Here is a 21,592-nt window from a genome sequence, read left to right as displayed (position 1 = left end):
TGATTGTAACACCATTTCGGAAGATTGTGCTCGATAAAATAATCAAGAATCAGTAATGTACCATATATCCCTCTCTGTGATCCTCCTTGAATAAAAAATTATTCAATTCAATTTGTTAAGTAATAATGGTGCGTGGAATAAATATCATATACATATGTATTACATTAGCATAAAGCTAACAATAAGTTACATGTATGATAAAAATAATGTAGACTGTAGACAATAGAAGAGTATTGCAATATAATATAATAATAAAATTATAATAAAAATATGATATAATGTATAAAGTGTGGTATAATAATGGTGCTCTAATTTTTTATATTATTGCTTTAGCAAGAAGGTAACGTTTATTTATGAAATTTGAGTGCAGTGCAGAAGTATTATTATGAATAACGGCATTAAACAAAATTAGATGAAAAATATGTATCATAAAGGAAAGTTGTACTTCATAATACTGTTATATTCTCAAATTCTTTTGTTAATAGAATTGTTAAATATGTTGCAATTACATAAAAGATATAATAACATACTATAAGGATAAGCTTATTAATTTATTCTGTATTAATAAATATCTTATACAAATATACCATAATATTTCGCTCTGATATATCAAACAATTGTTTTTTAATTATAATCTTAAGTAAGGTATAACGCGATATCACATAACGATATATATATTTAGATCTTATTAAAATCATATGCTTCTATCAACTGTAAAGATAAAATAAAAATAATGAGGCTAAGAAACTATGTTGTTAGTACTTACCAGTATGTTTACAAAAATAAAAATAATAAAAATTAAATTTGACATTTATTACAAAACGGACGTTTCGACCTTTTTACATGAGACCATCTTCAGTGTCACTGTAAAGATAAAATTATTTATTTATAGATAGAGAGCAATCCTCCTCTCCCACCCCATTTTTCATAGTAAAAATATTAGGTAAATATATAGAATAGGGGAGCCCCCCCCCGATGATCTTGACCTTGACATATGTTGTCAAGGTCATGACCCTGAGTAACCTCCCGCAGGTTTTAGGTGGCGGTCACTGTCCGTTAAAAAGTTATTAACAAAAAAAGTTTCAAAATTAACGTATAATTTCTGCCATATATGTATTATAACAAGTACTATTTTACATCTCCTTCTGTTTAGAAACGTTAAACTTTCCACGCAAAGTAACTCTCACCTCCCCCAACCCCCTGCGAAGGGGCACACGACTTCTACAATTGTACTGTTGCTATGATTGTACTGTCGGGGCAGACCTCTCTCACTTCCACAATTCGTGTACTTTCGCAATGTTCATGCGCGTGTTTCTAACCTTTTTCATCATATACGTATTCAATAGTGAAGTTGAGTTTGTTATTTGACATATAAAAGTATCGATAAGAGTTGAAAAAAGGAAATAATACCTCGATCTTGTTATTTATGTAAAAGGAAAAGTACAGAACAATTCAAAATACACGAATGCGCAATTCAAAGTATACGAATTGTGGAAGCGAGAAAAGAGGCTGCGTTAGCCATATAGTAGTATTGCATATATGCTTGTACCATGTTATAAAATTAATTATGTATAATAATAGTATTATTAATTTTTTTTACTTAATACATAATAAAGGTTACATTACAGAATTATATTAAAATTTTTGCTTTGCACAATTGATTGAATTAATTGCCGATATTAATTAGACTTTGGTTAAAATCACTTATATTCATTACATATATAGCGATAATTATGCAACTTTTAATCACTTTTCATAATCGTCATTATTAGTATCACTGTTGCCTGAAAAATAAATGTCTTGTTCAATTTTACATAATAAGAAAATTAAAAGTTAAATTCATTTTGAAGAACGAAATTATAGAATGCTTTATTAATAGAATAATTGATAATTTAACAAGATAATATAATTTTAGGATTGCCTTGAGGTTTGTTAATAATTTTATAAGAAATTGAATATTAGTTTATTTCTTCTCATTGATGATTTTCTTTATAGATAAACTTTTGTTGAGCTTTCACCTCTAGATCCTGCTGGTTGTCAACACCTTGGAGACTTATTTTGGAAGTTCCAGTATTTACTGTGCTATATATACAAAAATAAAAACACTTTTATTATACAAATATAGATCTCTGTACGATTTTTTTTCACCGAGTTATTTAACTTTGAAGTAAAAATGACCTTTCTGTTTCAACGTTGAATAACGTAATGAAAAAAAAATCGTACATAGGTCAATAAAAAAACAAATTAAAGATAAAGATTCACTCTTTCGAAAGCTGCAAACTGCATTTGTGCACAATTTTTACTTGACGCCGTGAAACTTCGCAAATTTTGTAAAAAATTTTTGGTTAGATGCACTTTTATTTATGTTTGTGTAACTCTATAAATATCAGTAAGACCGTTTTTCGAAATACCGGTCTGAAAAGTAGAGATTTCAAGATGTAAAATGCTTTTTCAAACATCTCGATATGATAATTTTTGACGAAATTATTCTATCTCAAAGTTTGCTTATTTTTGCAGAGTGGAACAAGTGATCCTTTAATTTTGTTGACCAGTGTATTATATTTATATGTTTGTACGTATTCATATCTTTTTGTATCTATGTACACATATAAATATGTTTATATATATACGCATCTGTATACAGGGCGTTTCACAACTACTGCATTTATTTTATGGATTTATTTTTGAGATGATTTTATGATGAGAATCTTAACACAAAAATGTCGAGACTATAATCGTTTTTAAATTAATTGCAATTAAATTTCGCTAAACACAGTTGACATTTTGCACGCACAAGCATGATAATATGACAAGTAGTAAATGTACCACGATGGTTTCCATATTTTTCAAAAAATTCTGTTCCTGAAAGCTATTTGTATATTTTTAATTATACACATGTATATAATTAACATCGGAATAGTTTTGTATATCGTAAGAAAATATCAATTCAATAACAAGATATTACAATATGTATCAGCTATCAAAATAAATTCGTAACTATGTTCATCACACTTATCTTGTATAATTAACATTTTGATTGTAATGTTGATAAACTATTTTTGACATGAAATTAATTAAATGTATTAAATTGTAATAATTTTAGATTTCATCAAAAAATTACTTCAAAATACGTCCTTAAAAAGAATATCGTAATTCTGAGGCACTCTGTGTATATATGTGTATTATATCATTACATGAAAAATTTTTTACCTGGTATAACAGTGAATAAATAATAACAACTAAAAAGATCAATATAGGTATACGATGCCCAACTGTGTCGTTTTGAATATTATTTTTATTTTATGGACTCATATATTATAAAATAATTTTTGTTAATAAAATATTTTTAAGTAACATAGATACACGTAAATTAATTATAAATATTAAAATTAAATTTTGATAAACATTTAATACTTTTTATTATTTTAAAACGATATGGATATTTTTGTTAAACACCTCACTTTTGATAAATGATTATTATGACAAAATAACTTATAATTCAAAACAGAGATTGATCATGCCATAACAGAGATGTACAGTTTAAAAAATTTATATAAAAAATTAACGAAAAAACAAAAAGTTTCAAATTTTAATAAGAAAAACGTTTCATACCTAATTGCTTTTTGATAAAATCTTCGAAAGCCTTAACCCTCGTATATACGCCTGGGTAATTTGGCCGAGCGCATTCGTAGCCCCATGAAGTAATTCCAACAACGTACGGCGTATTACTTCTAACAGCCATCAATGGTCCACCACTATCACCCTAAAAGTCATTTCAAATCGAAGAGAAATATATTAATAAAATGTACTAATAAAATATTTATGCAACAAACACACACAAATTATTAAAGATTTCTTCTCGTTTTTTTGTTTTACTATTAGTTTTAAAAATTAATCACTGTGTTAGTGCATCATATTTACAACGAATTTGTTTCTTAGTATATATCTATTACTTATATATTAACATCATTAAATAAAAGAATAATAAAAGCATTCACAATAAAGATTAAGAAATTGATAGAATTATACATATTTGATGAAATAATTTTATAGTAAAAATAATACCGAAGTAAATAATTAAAGGGCTAAAATTTAATTTTATTAAAAATAATTTAAATTAAATATTTATCGATTTAATTAATTAAAGAGCATAGTTTGTGTGTGGGTGTGTGTGTATATTGTATATATGCAACGTGTATATATATATATATATTGAGAAGACTAAATTCTCATATTAATTTCTTTATTTGTTTATTAAACTATGTAGAGAGAGGTAAAGATGTGATGCGCAAAACATTCATTAATTTTTTTATCACAACTTTTCTATTTCTTCCTCTCACCTGACAGGTATCTGTTCCACCTTGCTTATATCCTGCGCATATATTGCGGTTGTCAATGTCCTGCTGGTATTGCGCATAAGCAGCTTTGCAATCATCCAAAGAAACTACGGGAACAACTGCATACAAAAGATGAGGACTTGAATTGCCCCCTAAAAAATAAATACAGTTATAGCAAATTTCAGCACTTCTTTAATAAAAAGATTATTGTATATTTATTATCAGATTATAATTAAGCAAAAATCAATTTATTCTACAAATTATTAACGATAAATAACTATTATACTTACCATATGACGTAGTCCCCCATCCAGTGATCAAAACATTCTCCCCTTCAATGCAATCATTTTCCAGTTTGAACGGGAGAGAAATGGGATAACGTAGATCTGGAAGTTTACAGAGCTTATTAATCTATCATATTAAGACAAGAGAAAAGAATTTTTGTCCTAAAATATGTAATATTTAATATCGAATATTATAGTAATACATAATTCAATACATATAGTAATTTAAAAAATACCGACTTTATAAATTTAATATTGATTTTAATTTAGTTGTATGATTATAGAAAAGATGTGATTAATGTAAAATGATTTGTGTGCAAGTTTGTGTATTTTGATGAAATCATATAATTCTAATTTAAATGTAAAAGAGAAACGATAATAATTAAAAACTTAATATAATAAATCCTTTAAGAAGAGAACCACGTGTAAGTCCTCTAAAAAAAAGGATAATTTTATGAAATTCTTTAAATGAAACAATGTGTAGCGAATCTTTTTAAAGATCTTATTACACATTTTTAAGTACGGAAAAAATGTTTTTAAAAGAATAATTAGTTTTATAGAGCCCTTAAACAGATGTTGACGGCCTCCTTATCGGAATGCAGGAATTATATTGCCCTTTGTACTTTAAGACAACTGCAATATACAGTAATTATTAATTTCTTTATGAAATTACCTTTTTGATTAATAAAGAAAGTAAGAAAAAGATTAAAAATTGAGAAAAAAGCTTTAAAGAAATTATGATTTTACAAAAAATTGTATTCTACCTATGAAATAAAATTTGTTTAAATTAATTATATTTTTTAATTTTATAGGTTCATCGATGAATAAATTTTATAAACTACATGTGTTGCACCGGTACAACTTAATTGACCGATAATATCTGAGTAATCTTCCGCTTCAATATCCAATTTCAAAAAAATGGTTATGAGTAAATCGCATTTGAAGTTTTTGATATTGAAAAGAAAAAATTATATTAACATCAGGTCTGTTTCGTATTCTTGCAGTATTCTGCACTAAAATTGTTTTTCTCACTTTCAAAAGTATATGTATACTATAGTTCATCTGTAGAAAACAGACCTATACAGACAAGATCAATTAAAGGATCTCTTATTAAGATTAAAGTTGGGCGCAAAGAAATAAAGAAATGGATTGAGATTCTTTAAAACTTTGTATTTCGTTCTGTAACTTTGAAAATATATTTTTTTACACATATCTACCATATTGATTAACGCAAAATAATTTTACAATTTTTTGAACCGCTTATACGAGACTCTCTCTTTGAAAATCCTGGTAAACTTTAATTTATTTTTTTTATCTCAAATAAAATTTCATTATTTAATAAATTTTATTGAAAATCAAATATAATTTTGAAAACAAATTTATATTTATAGAATATAATATATAGAATAAAAATTTACCTGTAAGTGTTACTGTGCGAGTCGTTTTTACAATCGCCACATCGTTTTCTAAGGTATTTGCATTGTATTGCGGATGAGCTGTTTGACTCAAAACGTTATCCTGAAACGAATGTGCTCCATCTTGATCGTTGTCGAGATTCAAGTCGGCAACGCGTACTATGTCCACAGGTAAACAATGAGCGGCGGTGATTACATGACGATTGGAAATCAAACTACCACCGCAGATAAACGAAGGATCGGATGAATCCCCTATTCCAAGAGCAACCATCCAAGGAAACTGACCTGCAAAATTAATCAGTAATCTTAACGATAATAATTAAGTATTGGAAGAAATACTGATGAACTACATTCATATAATAACTTTTTATTACGTAAATAAGTATTTTAACAAAACTAATACGAATACGAAGCCTATAACAGTTTAGTTTGGATCTTAGTTGCTTATATATAATTTCGTGTGAATTTATATACTGATTTATGTATAGTCTTTTTAAACTGCGCGTCGAACAATTGTCGGTCTTGAAACACAACTAATAAACTACCGCAGTACTATCACAAATTAAATTAATTAACAATTTAATAATTAATTGATGCTCTCTTGGCATCTTGAATCGATGTTAAACTATATTAAAACCTAAAAATAATAATTCTCTTTATTGTGAAAAATATTACCTCGAACGGGAGTCGAACTCATCGCTTGATTTATGCGCAAGTCTTCTAGCCAATTAGACTACCGAGGTCTTAGTAATATTCCTCGCAATAACTAGTATATGTAAAGTGACGAAAGTTTTCTTTCAGGCACGTAAATAAACAATATTCAATTCTAAAGACCGTTAATATAAGAACGTAACTAATGCGAATACGAAGCCCATATTAATAATTAAATATATTTTAATTATTAAATATTGATTTTTATAAATCCGTCAGAATCTATTAAAAATAAAAAGTACAGTAAGTTACTTATTTTTTTCGAGATTAATTTAGTAAAAAGAGTTTTTATTTTCAATTAGTTGCAATACAAAATGACACTGCAACATTTTTGCAAGAAACAATATAGTATTGGTAAAAAAATACTCCTGCATAGAATTATTTAAAAAAAACGAAAAACTTTTAAAAGTTTCTATATAAATTGAGACAAATTATTTTTTTTGTACAAAATTCTGAATTTAGGGTATCTATCATGGAATAAAGTCGGAACGAGTTCCGATCGGAAATGTTCAATTAATACTTAAAATTCTATTGTGATTATTAGGAAAAACGGAATAATTCCGATTAGAATCCATTCCGACTTTGTTCCATGATAGGTATCCTTAAACAGTTTATCAAATATATTTGATAAACAATCAAAAAATATATTGCAACTTTGAATCAAGTGACGGGCGAAGTCGAGTAAGATTTATTGTGAAACGAATGAATATTCAAACAATTGATTATTTCCAATTTTGCACAATCGGATGTGTTCCAGTAAAAAATATAAGGTTGTTTTGTGTGTTTATTCCTCAGGCAAAACACTAGGGAAGAATCGATTATCGGATAATCAATAATACTCGCAAAAATTCACAAAAGCGTGTATAGATGCTTTTACCGACTTAAGTAGGTATAAGCAGGTAGACCATAGAAAAATGTAATGTATCATGCATTATTTACAATGGGCAGTAGTAGTAACGGTGAGGTTATAAAAGCAAGAAATTGAGAGCATTCGATTATGCTTCTCACATTCGATTATGATTGTAAATTTCTTATACTCTTACACCCTCATCCATTACTACTGCCATTGTAGACGACGTATAAAATAGGTAGAAGCAATAATGTAGTATTAAATACTATTAAAGAGCCACCCAGGTATAGAAATTATAGTTAAATGTGAGAATAATAATAAAATACTGATTATTTAACTGTTTTTTCATCATACAAAAATTATTCATACCTAGTTCAGCTTCTGTGCCATTAACGATTCTCTCTACTGACGGAATATTGTATTTGGGTTCAAGTACAGAATTGTACTTAAAATTCTTATTTCGACGAACCTCTCGATCGCTTTTCAATCCGATAGCACTGCCTATAACAACATTAATAACAATAATAATAATAACAAAAACAATTTTTATTGTTTGGCTTATCCATGGTCTAAAGCCAAGGAACTTTTGCTTTACATTAAATTCTTTTACTCTTCACATTTTCACTAACATTCTTCCTCGCATTCTTCCAACATACACAATTCACTTCTTCTTTCTTTCCATCCCTAAAGTGTCTTTGTTCATGCTTATATGTATCCGCACGTTTTAAAATATAGTACGCTGTATGCTCCATTCGCATCAGTCAAATCAATGCACAATCCGACCGTAAACAAATTCGATCATTAGCTGCAGTTTTTCGCAGACAATATTTTACGTGAACACTACAGTAAATATACAGTTGCAATTCTAGGATACTTTATCACTTGATTATAACTTGTATTTGAGTTGCAATATTCGCTTCCAAATACGAATAATCCCTTTCAATTTATGAATTACAGCAAACAAAAATGTTTTAATAATTTTCTGTACTAATAATAAATGCGAATGCCACATGGCAAATTACGGAGCAGTAATTGCGCATAATTTTCATTGGACTTACATTGTAACGACTACTAAATATAGCATGAATTTTAATGTATTCTCCATAAAATTTTATACAGATTTGCATGAAATTTAATATGCGCAAATTCATTATATTTAAGGCTACTCTAAACATAGTTTTCAGTTAAATTATTCATTACTTTTTAGTTACCTCTTAACTACAAGTTTTTGTTACATGTTATTTAAATTTATTACAAAGTTTCTAACAATGAACTATTGAATAAATAAACTGTCTGTGACCAAGATATTCGATCTACCGTTTATCACGATCTTTAACCTCTCTTTTCTTTTATACGTTTTATAATTAACTATTTGTAATATTTTCCAATCTTTCAACTATTCAATAAACTAAAAATTATTACAATGTTACTACAGAGATTATCAATAACATGTGACTTTTTTCAAATATATTGTATAGGTACAATATTTAACCTGTATATTAATATTGTGTATATTGTATATCATTTGCGAATAAATTTTGACACTGATTTGAAGATTTTGATAGTGTATTATCAAAACTATCGTTACAAATGATATCATGATGGTATAATAATATTGAATCAACTTATCAAAAATGTTAAATTGTAATATTGTGAATTACGGAATTAATTTTAAAAGACTGCATTGCAGAAACATTCAATGTTCGTTGAAATAATGCCTTATAAATGTTATAATTCAAAATTCGAGAATAATATTGATATTGTATGTGATATTCATATTCAAGAACATTTGGTTCCTGATATTTTAACACTATAAATACGTGGCAATATACACTAAATAGATAGATACGTTTGCTGACACAATCGTGTCAAAGATTTATATAACAAAAAAAAGAGAGAGAAGGCGAAGATTCGATGCTTTTCTTAAAAGTATCAAATCAAAGCTAAAGAAAGGTACAGATTATATCATAATAACCAATTACTTTTATCAACGATCAAACTACACTTTGAAACTCTCGATCTTTTGATTTGATAAAAGATGTGACTTTGTTCATGTTTAGATAGTTCTATGTCAAAACTGTTATAATTTCTCAGTAGTTTAACGGAGAAGTAGCATAATAGAAAAATAATGTAAAAAAAATTAGGTGATAAATTAATCTACTTGATCGATAAAGTATCAAAACAATAGTACAAAACGAAAGCTGCCAAAATGTCAGCACGGTAATTGGAGAACAATACAATTTTTTAAAAAAATTCAATTGTATAATTAAAAAATTGTTATTTTGGTATGTTGGATTCATCTATGAAGAAAAACAAAACATCTGACAAAAATAAAATCGTACAGGTTCAAAAAAATTGTAAAAGTATACCTTCAGAAGACGGTAATATCAATGTATACAGCAAACCGACGAGTACTAATATAATGGTCCTCATCATGTGGATCGATTAGATATCCTATAAAAACGCAAATAGTTTGTTATTTATTAATACAAAAATTTATAACAAGATACTTGCATTCTAAAATAGAATTTACATGAAATGTGGAATTTATTTTAGGATACGGAATGTTCTGTATATTTTATTTGAATAGAACAAATAAAAATATGCATTAAAACATATGCTTTTAAGCAATGGCGTTAGAGATCAAGCTCCCGCGCCGTCTAAACAAAGGTGCCAATTTAGTAGAACACGAGTTCTATTCTTTGTTGATACTAGATTGCACTTAAACCTTTTATCATGATTTCGCTACACTTCAAATATATATCTATTTCATTTTAAATACAAGAAGTATATATAGGCAGCAATTAAAAGATTGCAATATTTTTCTCAAACGGTTTTGCAATGTAATCTGCTCACCGAGTAATTAGTTGTTACTTAAGGATCCAAAAATAAAAGTTAATCGCTCGGTGAAAATAGGCTACTCTCCGACATTCATTAAAAAAAAAAGTATTTCTGTCTTTTAGTTGCTGATGGTACATTAGTTCAGCCATACAGATTTTGTATTATAAGTAAAAATTTTAAATCGAAGATTTGTTTGTAACGCTAAAAACAGAAACCATTATTCATAATCAAATCTTATATTTGAAAGACTTGAGAGCATTTGAGATTACTTATAGATGGTCTTAAAATAAGAACGGATTATAAGTACCGCCCAGAAAGTTGTGAATCATCTCGGGGTTTTTCGATTAAAAGACAAAAGAGAAAGAATTAAAGTTATGAAATTATTAGCTTTTGTGACAAATTATTTTTTTTTACTGCAATAGTGATAAGTTTTTGTTTATAACACAAAAAATTTGTTGCTTTACTGGATATTTTTAATACTTTGAGCTTGAGTTATTTAATATGTGAGACACGTCCTTTAATAGTTGCTATCAATAATGTAATAAAGACGGTACAGCAGAAGGATGTAGGAATTATTTCGGGTATCTTTTGTTACTACACCACTAGTATTAAACAAATTAATTTTTTCATTTAAAAAACTTTCTCTCAACATACTTACTAAGTAAGGAATTATTACATTACTGTCACACGTACTTACATATAAACGAAGAGAAGACTCAGGATGACAGCGGTCGATCGGTAAATCAGCACTAGTTCTAACGACGAATACCGACGAATACGTGCATCTGAATTACTTTCTTACGAAGCATTCACTTTATTTAAAGGAAAAGGTAATTAACAGTGTAATTATAGCAGATAATGTTACGTTTATTTTTTATCATCCCGATAAGCAAATTGCAAACATACAGGGTGCTCCCGGGTTAAACCGCCAAACTTAAATGAAGGGTCTATGAATTCAGGATCTGAAAACAAACCAAAATTTTTCTGTGGACGTATGCTAGCAAACGCTTCGTTCAAAAGATATTTACTTTGCTTTTGAAGTTACAGAACTGTAGCAATGAACAATGTCGAAATAAGGTCTATCCCCTTTATTGTTTTACAATAATTAAAATTTAATTATTAAATATTTTGTTCAAAATGATGACCTCCAGCCCGGAGACAAGCATTACATCTATCGATGAGAGAACGAGTGGCTGACAGACGTGCATCTGTAATTTCTTTGCACGCTTGCACACAAATCCTCCACATTAATGATTGCAGGTCTTTAACGGGCCCTTTATACTCTTCTTGTTTCAAAGAGTACCCTATAAAAAATCTAATGGTGTAAAATCCGGTGAACGCGGAGACCAAGCCACGGGTCCAGCACGACCGGCCCATCGGGTTTCCCCTTCGGGGAAAATGAGTATTAAACTACTGTCGAAGACCTTTGCCATAGTGAATAGGACAGACGTCCAATTCAAACCAGGAATTCATTCTGATATTCAAAGGAATGTTTTCCAAAAGTTATACAATTCATTATTTAAAAATGCGAGGAATCCATTTAGTTATTCATTTTTACACAGTTCTGTATAACTTCAGAAGTAAATATCTCTTGAACGAAGCGTTTGCGTGCATACGTTCAGAGGAAAATTTTTGTTTGTTTTCGGGTCCTAAATTCATACATATATTTTAAGTTTAGCGATTTAACCCGGCAGCACCCTGTATATTAAAAGAAATACTTAATAACCAAGTACTTATGTGACAAATTGACAAATATTTCGTAGTAATTGCCCTAGTAATTTACCATGGACTTGCGAAAGGATAGAAAATGTAACACGTATCTTTCTTCGAGGGCTTTTGTACAAACAGTGAGCTTGCCCAATGATATATAATTAATAAGTATCAAGAATAACAGGTATCTTCTATTACACACAAGATCATTAACAAACGAAACAATTTTGTTAGAATCAAGTTTTTAAATAACATTTGTCAAAAATTAACAGGAAATCCAATATTTGAGATATTTGATAATTATTTTAAACATTTGATTTAGTTATGACTGTAATTGAAACATTTAATAATTGTACTATTAATGATCTTGTGTAATAGACGACATTCTTAATACTATATATATTATCGAGCAAAGAAAGACACATGTTACATTTTCTACTTCTACCTTTCGCAATTTTAACGCATTCTTTACTTAAAATTTTGTCGTGATAATTGTTGTAACATTTTCTGTTACAACATAATATTTCTACACTATAATTGAGAAATAATTATACAAATTTTTTTACAAACATATTATGGATTAATGATTAGATCCCTTTATGTAAAATTATATTTTTAAATATTTTAAACTTATATTAAAGCTTTTTTTTGATTATGTAAAAACTTAGCGGCGAATATGTAAATTATGCGAAGTATAAATCAGAGAGAGAATATTAATTATATTTTTTGGTCTTGTTCAATTTTACGTAATGGAAGAATTAAAAGTTATGTTAAATTTGTTTTGAGTAACAAAATTATAGAATTCTTTAATAATTAAATAATCGGTAGTATTACCAGGAAAGAGTAATTATCTTGAGGTTTGTTAATAATATGCATAAGAAATTCAATATTAATGCATTCGTTTATTGATAATAAGCTTTTGTTGAACTTTCGTTTAGAGGTCATGCACGGAGAGAAATCATAAGGGATTGATAACTATACGAATATACTTAATGAATAATTCATAATATAATTATATTTTTTATATGTAACAGCAATATCAAGTATATTAGTCAGTCGATATGTACAATGCAACTATTCGCATTTGAGGCTTTTTTACGGATATTATCTTCAATTATACCAGAAGGTTTGTGGATTATCACCGTGTCTTTCTTCATTCTTAATGCCAGGCATTAAGAATGAAGAAAGACATGGCGATAACCCGCAAACCTTCTGATATAAGGCAACTATACGATTATTTTTAAGTAGATGTGGACAGATGAAGCACATTATAAATTGCACAAGTATGACTGTATAACTATATTAAAACCTCCGAAAAATTAATAATTTTGTAAATTAAAATATGTTTATGCCAGTAAAAGTATCTGGTATAAGTAAAATGTTATGTATGTAGATTGTATGATATGTATGTCTATTGCAACTATCGTGTATCGAGTGTACAAGTGTAGTCAGTTTAGCCACACATATACTTCGAATAAAACACTCCTAATTTGGTATAAACAAAAGACTCATGCCTGGGTTTTTTTCAAATGCGTGTGCTGCATCTAGCAGCGCGTGTGGCGTTATTGAGCTCTGGATACTCGATCGCGGCGGACGCGTTTCGGTTCGCGAGTGCTGTCTAATCGTATATTTTTGGGTGTTGCCGACTTTGACTGTGCATATGTATCACTTTTTGATTGTTCCGCGAATTGGACGACCCGTTCGTTCGTCCTGACGCGCGGCGGCAAGCAATATTCTATAATATTTACATGTATATAGAAATTTTCTTGCTGTCACAGGCCGCTTTTCTTTAGATTTTTCTGTCCAAATATATATTATACTCATGCGCTATTCATATTGTTCATTCGAAATTTGAGAGCCTTACGTTACATTAAGGCTTCTTCTAGAGAAATGATAATGAAATCGATAGATATATGGAATTGATGTTGATTCGATGTTGAAATCATCAATTCGACGTCGATTCCATTGTCATTTCTCACTGATGGGCTTCAATCATATTCAAAAATTCTTAATAAAATTATATAAACTAGTTATGGACTCTTTTTTGTTAAAAACAAATAAACAAACATAAATTAAAGGCTATAAAGAGTCAAACGCAGTTAACTATGCGAAAAAAAAATTTTTTTAATAATCTTACAAATTAACATTAAGAAATTCTTAATGTTAATTTGTAAGATTATTTAAAAAAATTTTTTTTTCGCATAGTTAACTGCGTTTGACTCTTTATAGCCTTTAATTTATGTTTGTTTATTTGTTTTCAATCATATTCTTTTTCAGGTACCGATTATATAGCACGACTATTCAGCCATATTGCAGGTATCGATTATATAGTATGGCTATATATTCTTACAAGTATTAATTATGAAGTATGGTTATTCCAACCATATTTTCTGAATGACTGCACTATACTACATATATACAGTATAATCTCACTGTATATATACTATAGTGCAGTCACTCAGAAAATATGGTTGGAATAACCATACTTCATAATTAATACTTGTAAGAATATACATATAGCCATACTATATAATCGATACCTGCAAGTATGATTGGAATAGCCGTGCTATATATTCGGTACCTAAAAAAGAATATGAAGAGTAAGAAATGACAATGGAATCGACTTTAATACGGTACAACTATGCTATTGCTACAATTTATATCTCAACAAAATTACTTTTTTAAAAAGAGGAAAAAAGGCGCTAAGTGTTCGCCTTACAAAAAACCGTTACATATATTATTACAGTATACAAAAAATGAAATGAAATCTTTAAATCGCGCCAATTATGAAAGGAATATATTTTCTTGTCACATATACATATAATATATATATACTTTATTTCAAAAAGTAAAAGTACAAAAAACTTGACGCTGCCAGACCTCAAAATATAATAAGTGAATGTTATATAAAAGAAATGAATGTAGTTTAATGTTTATTTTTAAATTAACATTACTCACTTATGTGTACCTATCCTTGATTTTTTTGTACATGTATTATACTTATTCTATACAAAATCTCACAATCTTACAAGTGCATTTATTTGGCACGAGACACTATATCTGTGTCTCTTGATTATCTGCATCTTAATACTGCAATTTTCTTTCTTAAATCTTTTCATTATTTTTCTTATTCGGTATTATTTAATAACCATTTTATTATTGTATATTTTGAGGTCTAGTAGCGCTAAGTTTTTTGTACTTTTATTTTTTAAATAAAGTATATGTTATATATGTGGCAAGAAAATATATTTCTTTTACAATTGGCGCAATTTAAAGATTTTATTTCATATTATTTTATAAAATTAATTATGTAATAATAGTATTAATAATTTTTACTTATTTAATACATAAAAAAGATTATAGAATTATATTAAAAATTTTATTTTGTACAATTGATTGAATTAATTAATTGCCGATATTAATTAGACTTTGATTGTAATCACTTATATTCATCACATATATTATATGGTGGTGATTATGCAAGTTTTAATAACTTTTTTTTCATAATCGTCATTATTAGTACCATTGTTGTCTAAAAGATGAATGCTTTTTCAATTTTATGTAATGAGAAAATTAAAAGTTAAGTTTGTTTTTAGGAACGAAATTATAGAATGCTTTATTAATATGCTTTATTAATAGAATAATTGATAATATTAACAAGAAAGTACAATTTTAGGATTCCCTTGAGGTTTATTAATAATATTATAAGAAATTAAATATTAATTCATTTCTTCTCATGATAATTTTCTTTATAGATATACTTTTGTGATAAACTTTATAGATAAGTTTTCGCCTAGGTCCTGCTGGTTGCCAACACCTTGGAGATTTATTTTGGAAGTTCCAGTATTTACTGTGCTATATATACAAAAATAAAAACACTTTTATTATACAATTCAAATAATTCGACGGCTAGTGTATAAATATGTACGACAGGTCTTGAGAATCATGTACAAAATAATACAACAATAAAACAATAATAAATGATTAATTTGACATCTGACTATTACATCTCCCAATTAGGCTTGAGGTTTTCTAACACGCAAATATTATATAAAAATATTATGTATAAATATTATATAAAAGATATTATATAAAAAGCTATTTAAAACAAAATTGTAACACTACGATACAATTTGAAAACAAACTGTGAAAGCATACATATACAGGGTGTCCCAGGTCCCAGAACAACCGTGAAAAATTACATGCGTAAGTAGGGCGGACTTAACTAATTTAAAATGTCCTGTACCATTTTGCGATTTGAGCAACGATTTGAGTTAACGAGATATTAATTTTTAATGATTGCCGATTTGCCAAATACGCGCGTTCATCCGGCCTACCACTGCCGTTAAGTATATGCCTACGCCGTTCGAGACATGACATTTGTGATCAACTTGTCTGCACGTAGAATTGTCCACAAACGTTCTTTATTCAAAGAAAATATCGAGGCGGGTTGGTAACGTAATGCACTCTGACTAATCGCGACGATTTCAAGCTGTTTTTCAAACCGCCGAAGATCGTTGCTCAGCTTGACTTGCGTCGACCGATACGATACGTACAAACACAAAACGCGACAAAAACTGTGTTTGGTAGAGAGATGTTGACCTGCTGACGGCTCGAGAATATCTGTACGTTGCACGCACAGCTGGTTTCGACGAAAAGCTATCGATAGGCTTTATGATGACGGGGAAAGGGGAAAATAGCCTATCGCAATCGCTACATACGTTCGAAGAATTCTAGAACCTCTTAAATATAATAATACCTTCAATGGTGATTCCCAAACAATGCCTTAATAAAGACATACAGTTTAAAAAATTAATATAAAAAATTAACGAAGAAACAAAAAGTTTTAAATTTTAATAAGAAAAGCGTTCTGTACCCATTGTGTTGTAGATAAAATCTAAGAAAGACGCAACTTTCGTATATATGCCTGGGAAACCTGGCTCAGCGCACCTATAGCCGTTTGATACCACCCCAATAATGTATGGCTTTTTTCCTGACTCCTGAATCATCAATGGTCCACCACTGTCACCCTGAAAATTATTTCGTATCACAAGAGAAATGTATTAAAAAAACATTTATGTAGCGCATATATATACTATATACATATATTTATATAATGATTGTATACGTATATATAAATCAAGCAGTCTTAACATCTTTATTAATTTTTTAATTTATTCTTGAAACTATTTATAAAGAGAAAACGCAAATTGTTAATTAATTTATTATATGGTAATTCTTCTACAATATTTTCTTTTTCTTACTTGACATGAATCTTTTCCACCTTCCATAACTCCTGCGCAAAAAACGCGATTGTCAATAGTCGCTGGATAATTCTTGTAAGCATTTGCGCATGTTGCCAGATTAATTACATTAACGTTTACCACTTTGAGTATACTGCTTGGTTGTCCCTCTGAAAACAAATACATTAGTAGCAAAGTTCAACATTTTTAGAATAAAAAGATTATTGAATATTTATTATCAGATTATAATTAGGCAAGGATCAATTTATTCCACAAATTATTAACAATAAATAATTATTATACTTACGGTATTCAGTATCCCCCCATCCACAGACGAAAACCCTCCTTCCATCTAAATTTTGATTTTTCATAGTAGCGTCCGGAAGACGAATAGCAGAACGATATTCTGAAAATTTACAAGTGTATTAATTTATCGTATCAAGACAAGAGTAAAGATTTTATGTACTAAAATAATATTTAATTTTGGAGATTACAGGAACATGACATATATAAAATTTGAAAATCTTATCACTTTATAAAAATATCCATTTAAATACCTACTTTATTATATGTTTATAAATTAATATGATTAATAATAAGCTCCGCGAGTTTGTGTCTAAATGTAATCATATCATTCTAATTTATTAGTAAAAGGGGAAAGAATAATAATTAATACGGTATTTTTACTTTTATAATTATTCTTAATGATAATATGCATCTGTCATTTAAAATTCACAGAATTTGAATGACTAATTTGCAGAAGATTAGATCGAAAGTTGATATAATCAATCCTGTAAGGAGGAAACTTCGTATAAGTTCCTAAAAAAAGGATAATGTTATGGAATATTTTTTGAAGTAACAATATACATATATCGTACGGATCTTTTTAAGGTTTTATTACATATTTTCAAGTATAAAAAAAATTTTTTATTAAAAAATAATTTTATAAAGCCTATAAATAGATGATTTTGCGGCTTTCTCATCGGAGTTGTAAAAAAGGAATTACAGTGCTTTTTGTATTGGGCCGAGGCAAAAATACGTAATAATTTTTAAGAAGAGATCCAGAAAAGAATTGAGAATTGAGAAAATATAGTACTTTTAAAATAATTACGATTTTTATCCAAGAACTTTGTTTTATGTGCGATAAAGGTTGTTTAAATTAAAGATGCTAAAGAATCTACAGGTTATCACTGTATCATTTCATGAATTTTAGCGTCCACGTCTTCAAAGCGAGGTTCATGAAACGTTTCGTCAAAACTTTATATTTTATATTCCGTAACTTTAGAAACATATTTTTTACATGTACATACATATTCATGTCGATTAAAACAAAAAAATTTCGATTTTTTGAACTAATTACATAAAGTTCTCTCTTTAGAAATTCTAATAAAAAATTTCTTACTTTTTACTTTATATTTCACATCAAATGAAATTTTCTTACTTAATCAATTTTATATCATGCGATTTTACATGAAATATAAGGAAAAAATGTTGCTTTTTTTATTTCTTCAAAAGACAAATATATAATAATTTTAAAAACAAAACAGAATAGAATAAGAATGCTTACGCGTATAAGTTATGTAGTCAACCGTTTTTATAACCGCTATATCATTCTCATAACGCTCCGCGATGTAATTGGGATGTATACGTATCCATTGGACCTTAGACAGATACGGAGTCGCTCCATCGTTATTATCGTTAATATCCAAGTCGGCAACGAGCACTGCCATATTTGATCCTTTGCAATGAGCAGCGGTCAGCACAAATCGATTGCCAATAAGAGAACCACCGCATGTCCCGTATATAGAATTTCCCACTATTCGTCCAATTAGGACCGCCCAAGGAAATTCACCTGCAAAATTAACAGCCGCAACAATAATCAAGTGCTGGAATTAATACTGACAAACTACATTTAGGTACATAATAGTTTCCATAAGTAAAGTATCAATATATTTTAATTATTAAATATTAAATGTTATAATTCTATTAAAATTTATTAAAAACGAAATGTATTAGAAATTATTCGTATTTCTCAAAATTAATTTATTGAAAAAAATATCTACTTTTAAATATTTGTAATACAAAAGGATACTGCAACATTTAAACAAGAAAAAATATATAAAATTGATAAAAAAAAATTCTTTTGCAAAATATTTTAAAATAAAAAGCAATCTTTAAAGTTTCTATGAGAAATTAGGACAATTCTTTTTTGTTAAAAATTCTGAATTCTGAAATGACCATTTGACAAGCAATGAAAATATGTGTTATGATTTTGATGCATTTCATAATGCAAAAATTATTCGTACCTAGCTTTGCGTATCTGCCACCAACGATTCTGTGTACCGACGAATTATTGTATCCGTACTCAGGTGGATCCAAAGGAACAGATGTAGAATTCGTGCTTTGACGAAACTCTCGATCGCTTTTCAAATTGATATGCCTGGTATTACCTAATAATAATAATAATAATAATTTTGATTAGTTGGTCTATCGGTCTAAAGCCAAGGGACCTTTGTTTTACATTAAACTCTTTGATTCTTCACAGTGAAAACCTTAAAAGTATTATTAGGTGCGCAACTTAATTCTCGGCTCCTTACTTCAATCGATAAGGGTACCTATTCAAATTTATATATCTGTCCCGTCATATAATTGTATTTGGAGTGTCATCTTTAAGCTTTCAATTCACTGTAATAGTTAGCAGTTGTACTAATCTAACTTAATAACAAAAGTGGTAAAAGCGCAATAACGTTCGAAAAGCAACATTTGAGGCATTGCCTCCTTTTTACTTTTCGATTAAAAAAAGAAGTGCCGCTAAAGCACAGGAAATGATTTATTCGGTTTTGGAAGAGGAAGCCGTTTCTTATAGTAAGAAGTAATTTCAGCGATTTAATAGTGAAAATTTCGTCTTTTATGATGAGAAACAGAACAGCCAAAGTTAACGATAAAGAATTCTTGTCACACACAGGATCTTGTACGGGAACTCGGAGTAGAGAACCGAGTTTTATAAATTAATATATCAAAGTTCAATAAGATTGCGGCCGAGAATTAAATTGCTCATCTAATAAAAAGATTGTAAAAGCATACCTTCAGAAAGTGGTAATATTAATGCACACAGCAAACCGATGAATACTAATATAGCCCTCATTATGTGGATCACTTATTCAGATATCCTAAAAATGCAATGTATATTATATTATTTTATTATTTATATTAATAGATATATTAATATAATTAATTAATATAATTTACAAAAAACAGATTCTTAATGTTCAAACTTTGCTATATTGAATGTAAAGTTGCCAAATTAAAAAAAAAATATGTAGACATGGTATAAGTAAAGTAGCATATAAGAATAACGGATTAGACCCGATATAGAGTAGGAGATTAGGCGATGATAATATAGAAGGAGCTTGGTGACAGAATGGTTAATCATTTTTAGGATCTCCTTAAAGTTGTGAAATTGTTAACTTTTATGATAAAGTCTCTTTTTTTTCTACTAAATAAGTTTTTGCTTATAACTTAAAAGAAATAACAATCAAATATATATAAACCTAATTCTTATGTTCTAAGTTTGAGTTGTTTAATAATCTGTGAGACTTGTTTATTGATAGTTGCTATCAATAATGTATTAAAAACGGTATAGCAAGCAGAAAAATGAAGGACGTTTCGGGTGCCGTCTTTGCTACTAAGCTATTAGCATAATAGAAATAAATTTTTTCTTTAAAAAAAATTGCTCTCTCAACATACTTACTAACAATGAGAAAAGAATTATTGCGTATTGTGTTATGTGCTCACACACAAACGGAAAGAGATTCGGAAAGCCAGTGATCGGTAGATCGCAACAAGAGCTTTAATGACGAATACCGACGAATACGGACGTCTAAATTATCTTCCTACGACGCATTCACTTTATTTAAACATAAAAACAATTAACAGTCTAATTAGCAGATAATGTTACGTTTATTTTTTATCATCCCGATAAGCAAATTACAAAGTAGAAACATATATCAAAGGAAATGCTGAATAACGAAGTACTTATGTCACAAATTGACAAATATTTTGCAGTAATTGGTCTAGTAATTCATTATGGATTTGCGAAAGAATAGAAAACGTAACACGTGTCTTCCTTCAAGAGCTGTTCTACAAACAGTGAGCTTGTCCGATGATATATTATATAATTAGTAAGTATCGAGAATAACAG

The 21,592-nt window shown here is 28.5% G+C and overlaps 2 protein-coding genes across 2 annotated transcripts; both read right to left on the bottom strand.

The window, feature by feature from the left end:
• Window positions 1-1,924: 1,924 nt before the first annotated feature.
• Window positions 1,925-8,251, bottom strand: LOC108774407 (venom protease). Its single transcript, XM_018540502.1, has 7 exons — window positions 8,227-8,251; window positions 7,967-8,098; window positions 6,040-6,321; window positions 4,628-4,723; window positions 4,341-4,489; window positions 3,613-3,763; window positions 1,925-2,082 (listed from the first exon to the last, which is right to left on the bottom strand). The coding sequence occupies exons 1-7, from the start codon at window positions 8,249-8,251 to the stop codon at window positions 2,075-2,077; spliced, it is 843 nt and encodes a 280-aa protein (XP_018396004.1). The 3' UTR covers window positions 1,925-2,074.
• A 7,516-nt stretch (window positions 8,252-15,767) lies between these two features.
• On the bottom strand, window positions 15,768-21,244 carry LOC108774474 (venom protease-like). The gene is made up of 8 exons (XM_018540597.1): window positions 21,143-21,244; window positions 20,476-20,561; window positions 19,698-19,841; window positions 18,959-19,243; window positions 17,699-17,797; window positions 17,413-17,561; window positions 17,025-17,178; window positions 15,768-16,003 (listed from the first exon to the last, which is right to left on the bottom strand). Exons 2-8 carry the CDS (start codon window positions 20,534-20,536, stop codon window positions 15,996-15,998), a joined length of 900 nt encoding a protein of 299 aa, XP_018396099.1. The 5' UTR covers window positions 20,537-20,561; window positions 21,143-21,244; the 3' UTR covers window positions 15,768-15,995.
• Window positions 21,245-21,592: the final 348 nt, after the last annotated feature.

This window comes from Cyphomyrmex costatus, unplaced genomic scaffold, assembly GCF_001594065.2.
Source record: "Cyphomyrmex costatus isolate MS0001 unplaced genomic scaffold, Ccosl1.0 scaffold254, whole genome shotgun sequence".
Lineage (NCBI taxonomy): Eukaryota > Metazoa > Arthropoda > Insecta > Hymenoptera > Formicidae > Cyphomyrmex > Cyphomyrmex costatus.
This window is presented reverse-complemented; position numbering and strand designations above follow the sequence as displayed.

Coding starts and splice junctions, on each gene's coding strand:
- LOC108774474 (XM_018540597.1), bottom strand. CDS start 20,536: ATGAGGGCTATATTAGTATTCATCGGTTTGCTGTGTGCATTAATATTA. Junction 19,842..20,475: donor AATATTACCACTTTCTGAAG/GTATGCTTTTAC, acceptor TATTATTATTAG/GTAATACCAGGCATATCAAT. Junction 19,244..19,697: donor TGGCAGATACGCAAAGCTAG/GTACGAATAATT, acceptor TTAATTTTGCAG/GTGAATTTCCTTGGGCGGTC.
- LOC108774407 (XM_018540502.1), bottom strand. CDS start 8,251: ATGTTGGAAGAATGCGAGGAAGAAT. Junction 6,322..7,966: donor TGGCACAGAAGCTGAACTAG/GTATGAATAATT, acceptor TTAATTTTGCAG/GTCAGTTTCCTTGGATGGTT. Junction 4,724..6,039: donor TCGCACAGTAACACTTACAG/GTAAATTTTTAT, acceptor GTAAACTTCCAG/ATCTACGTTATCCCATTTCT.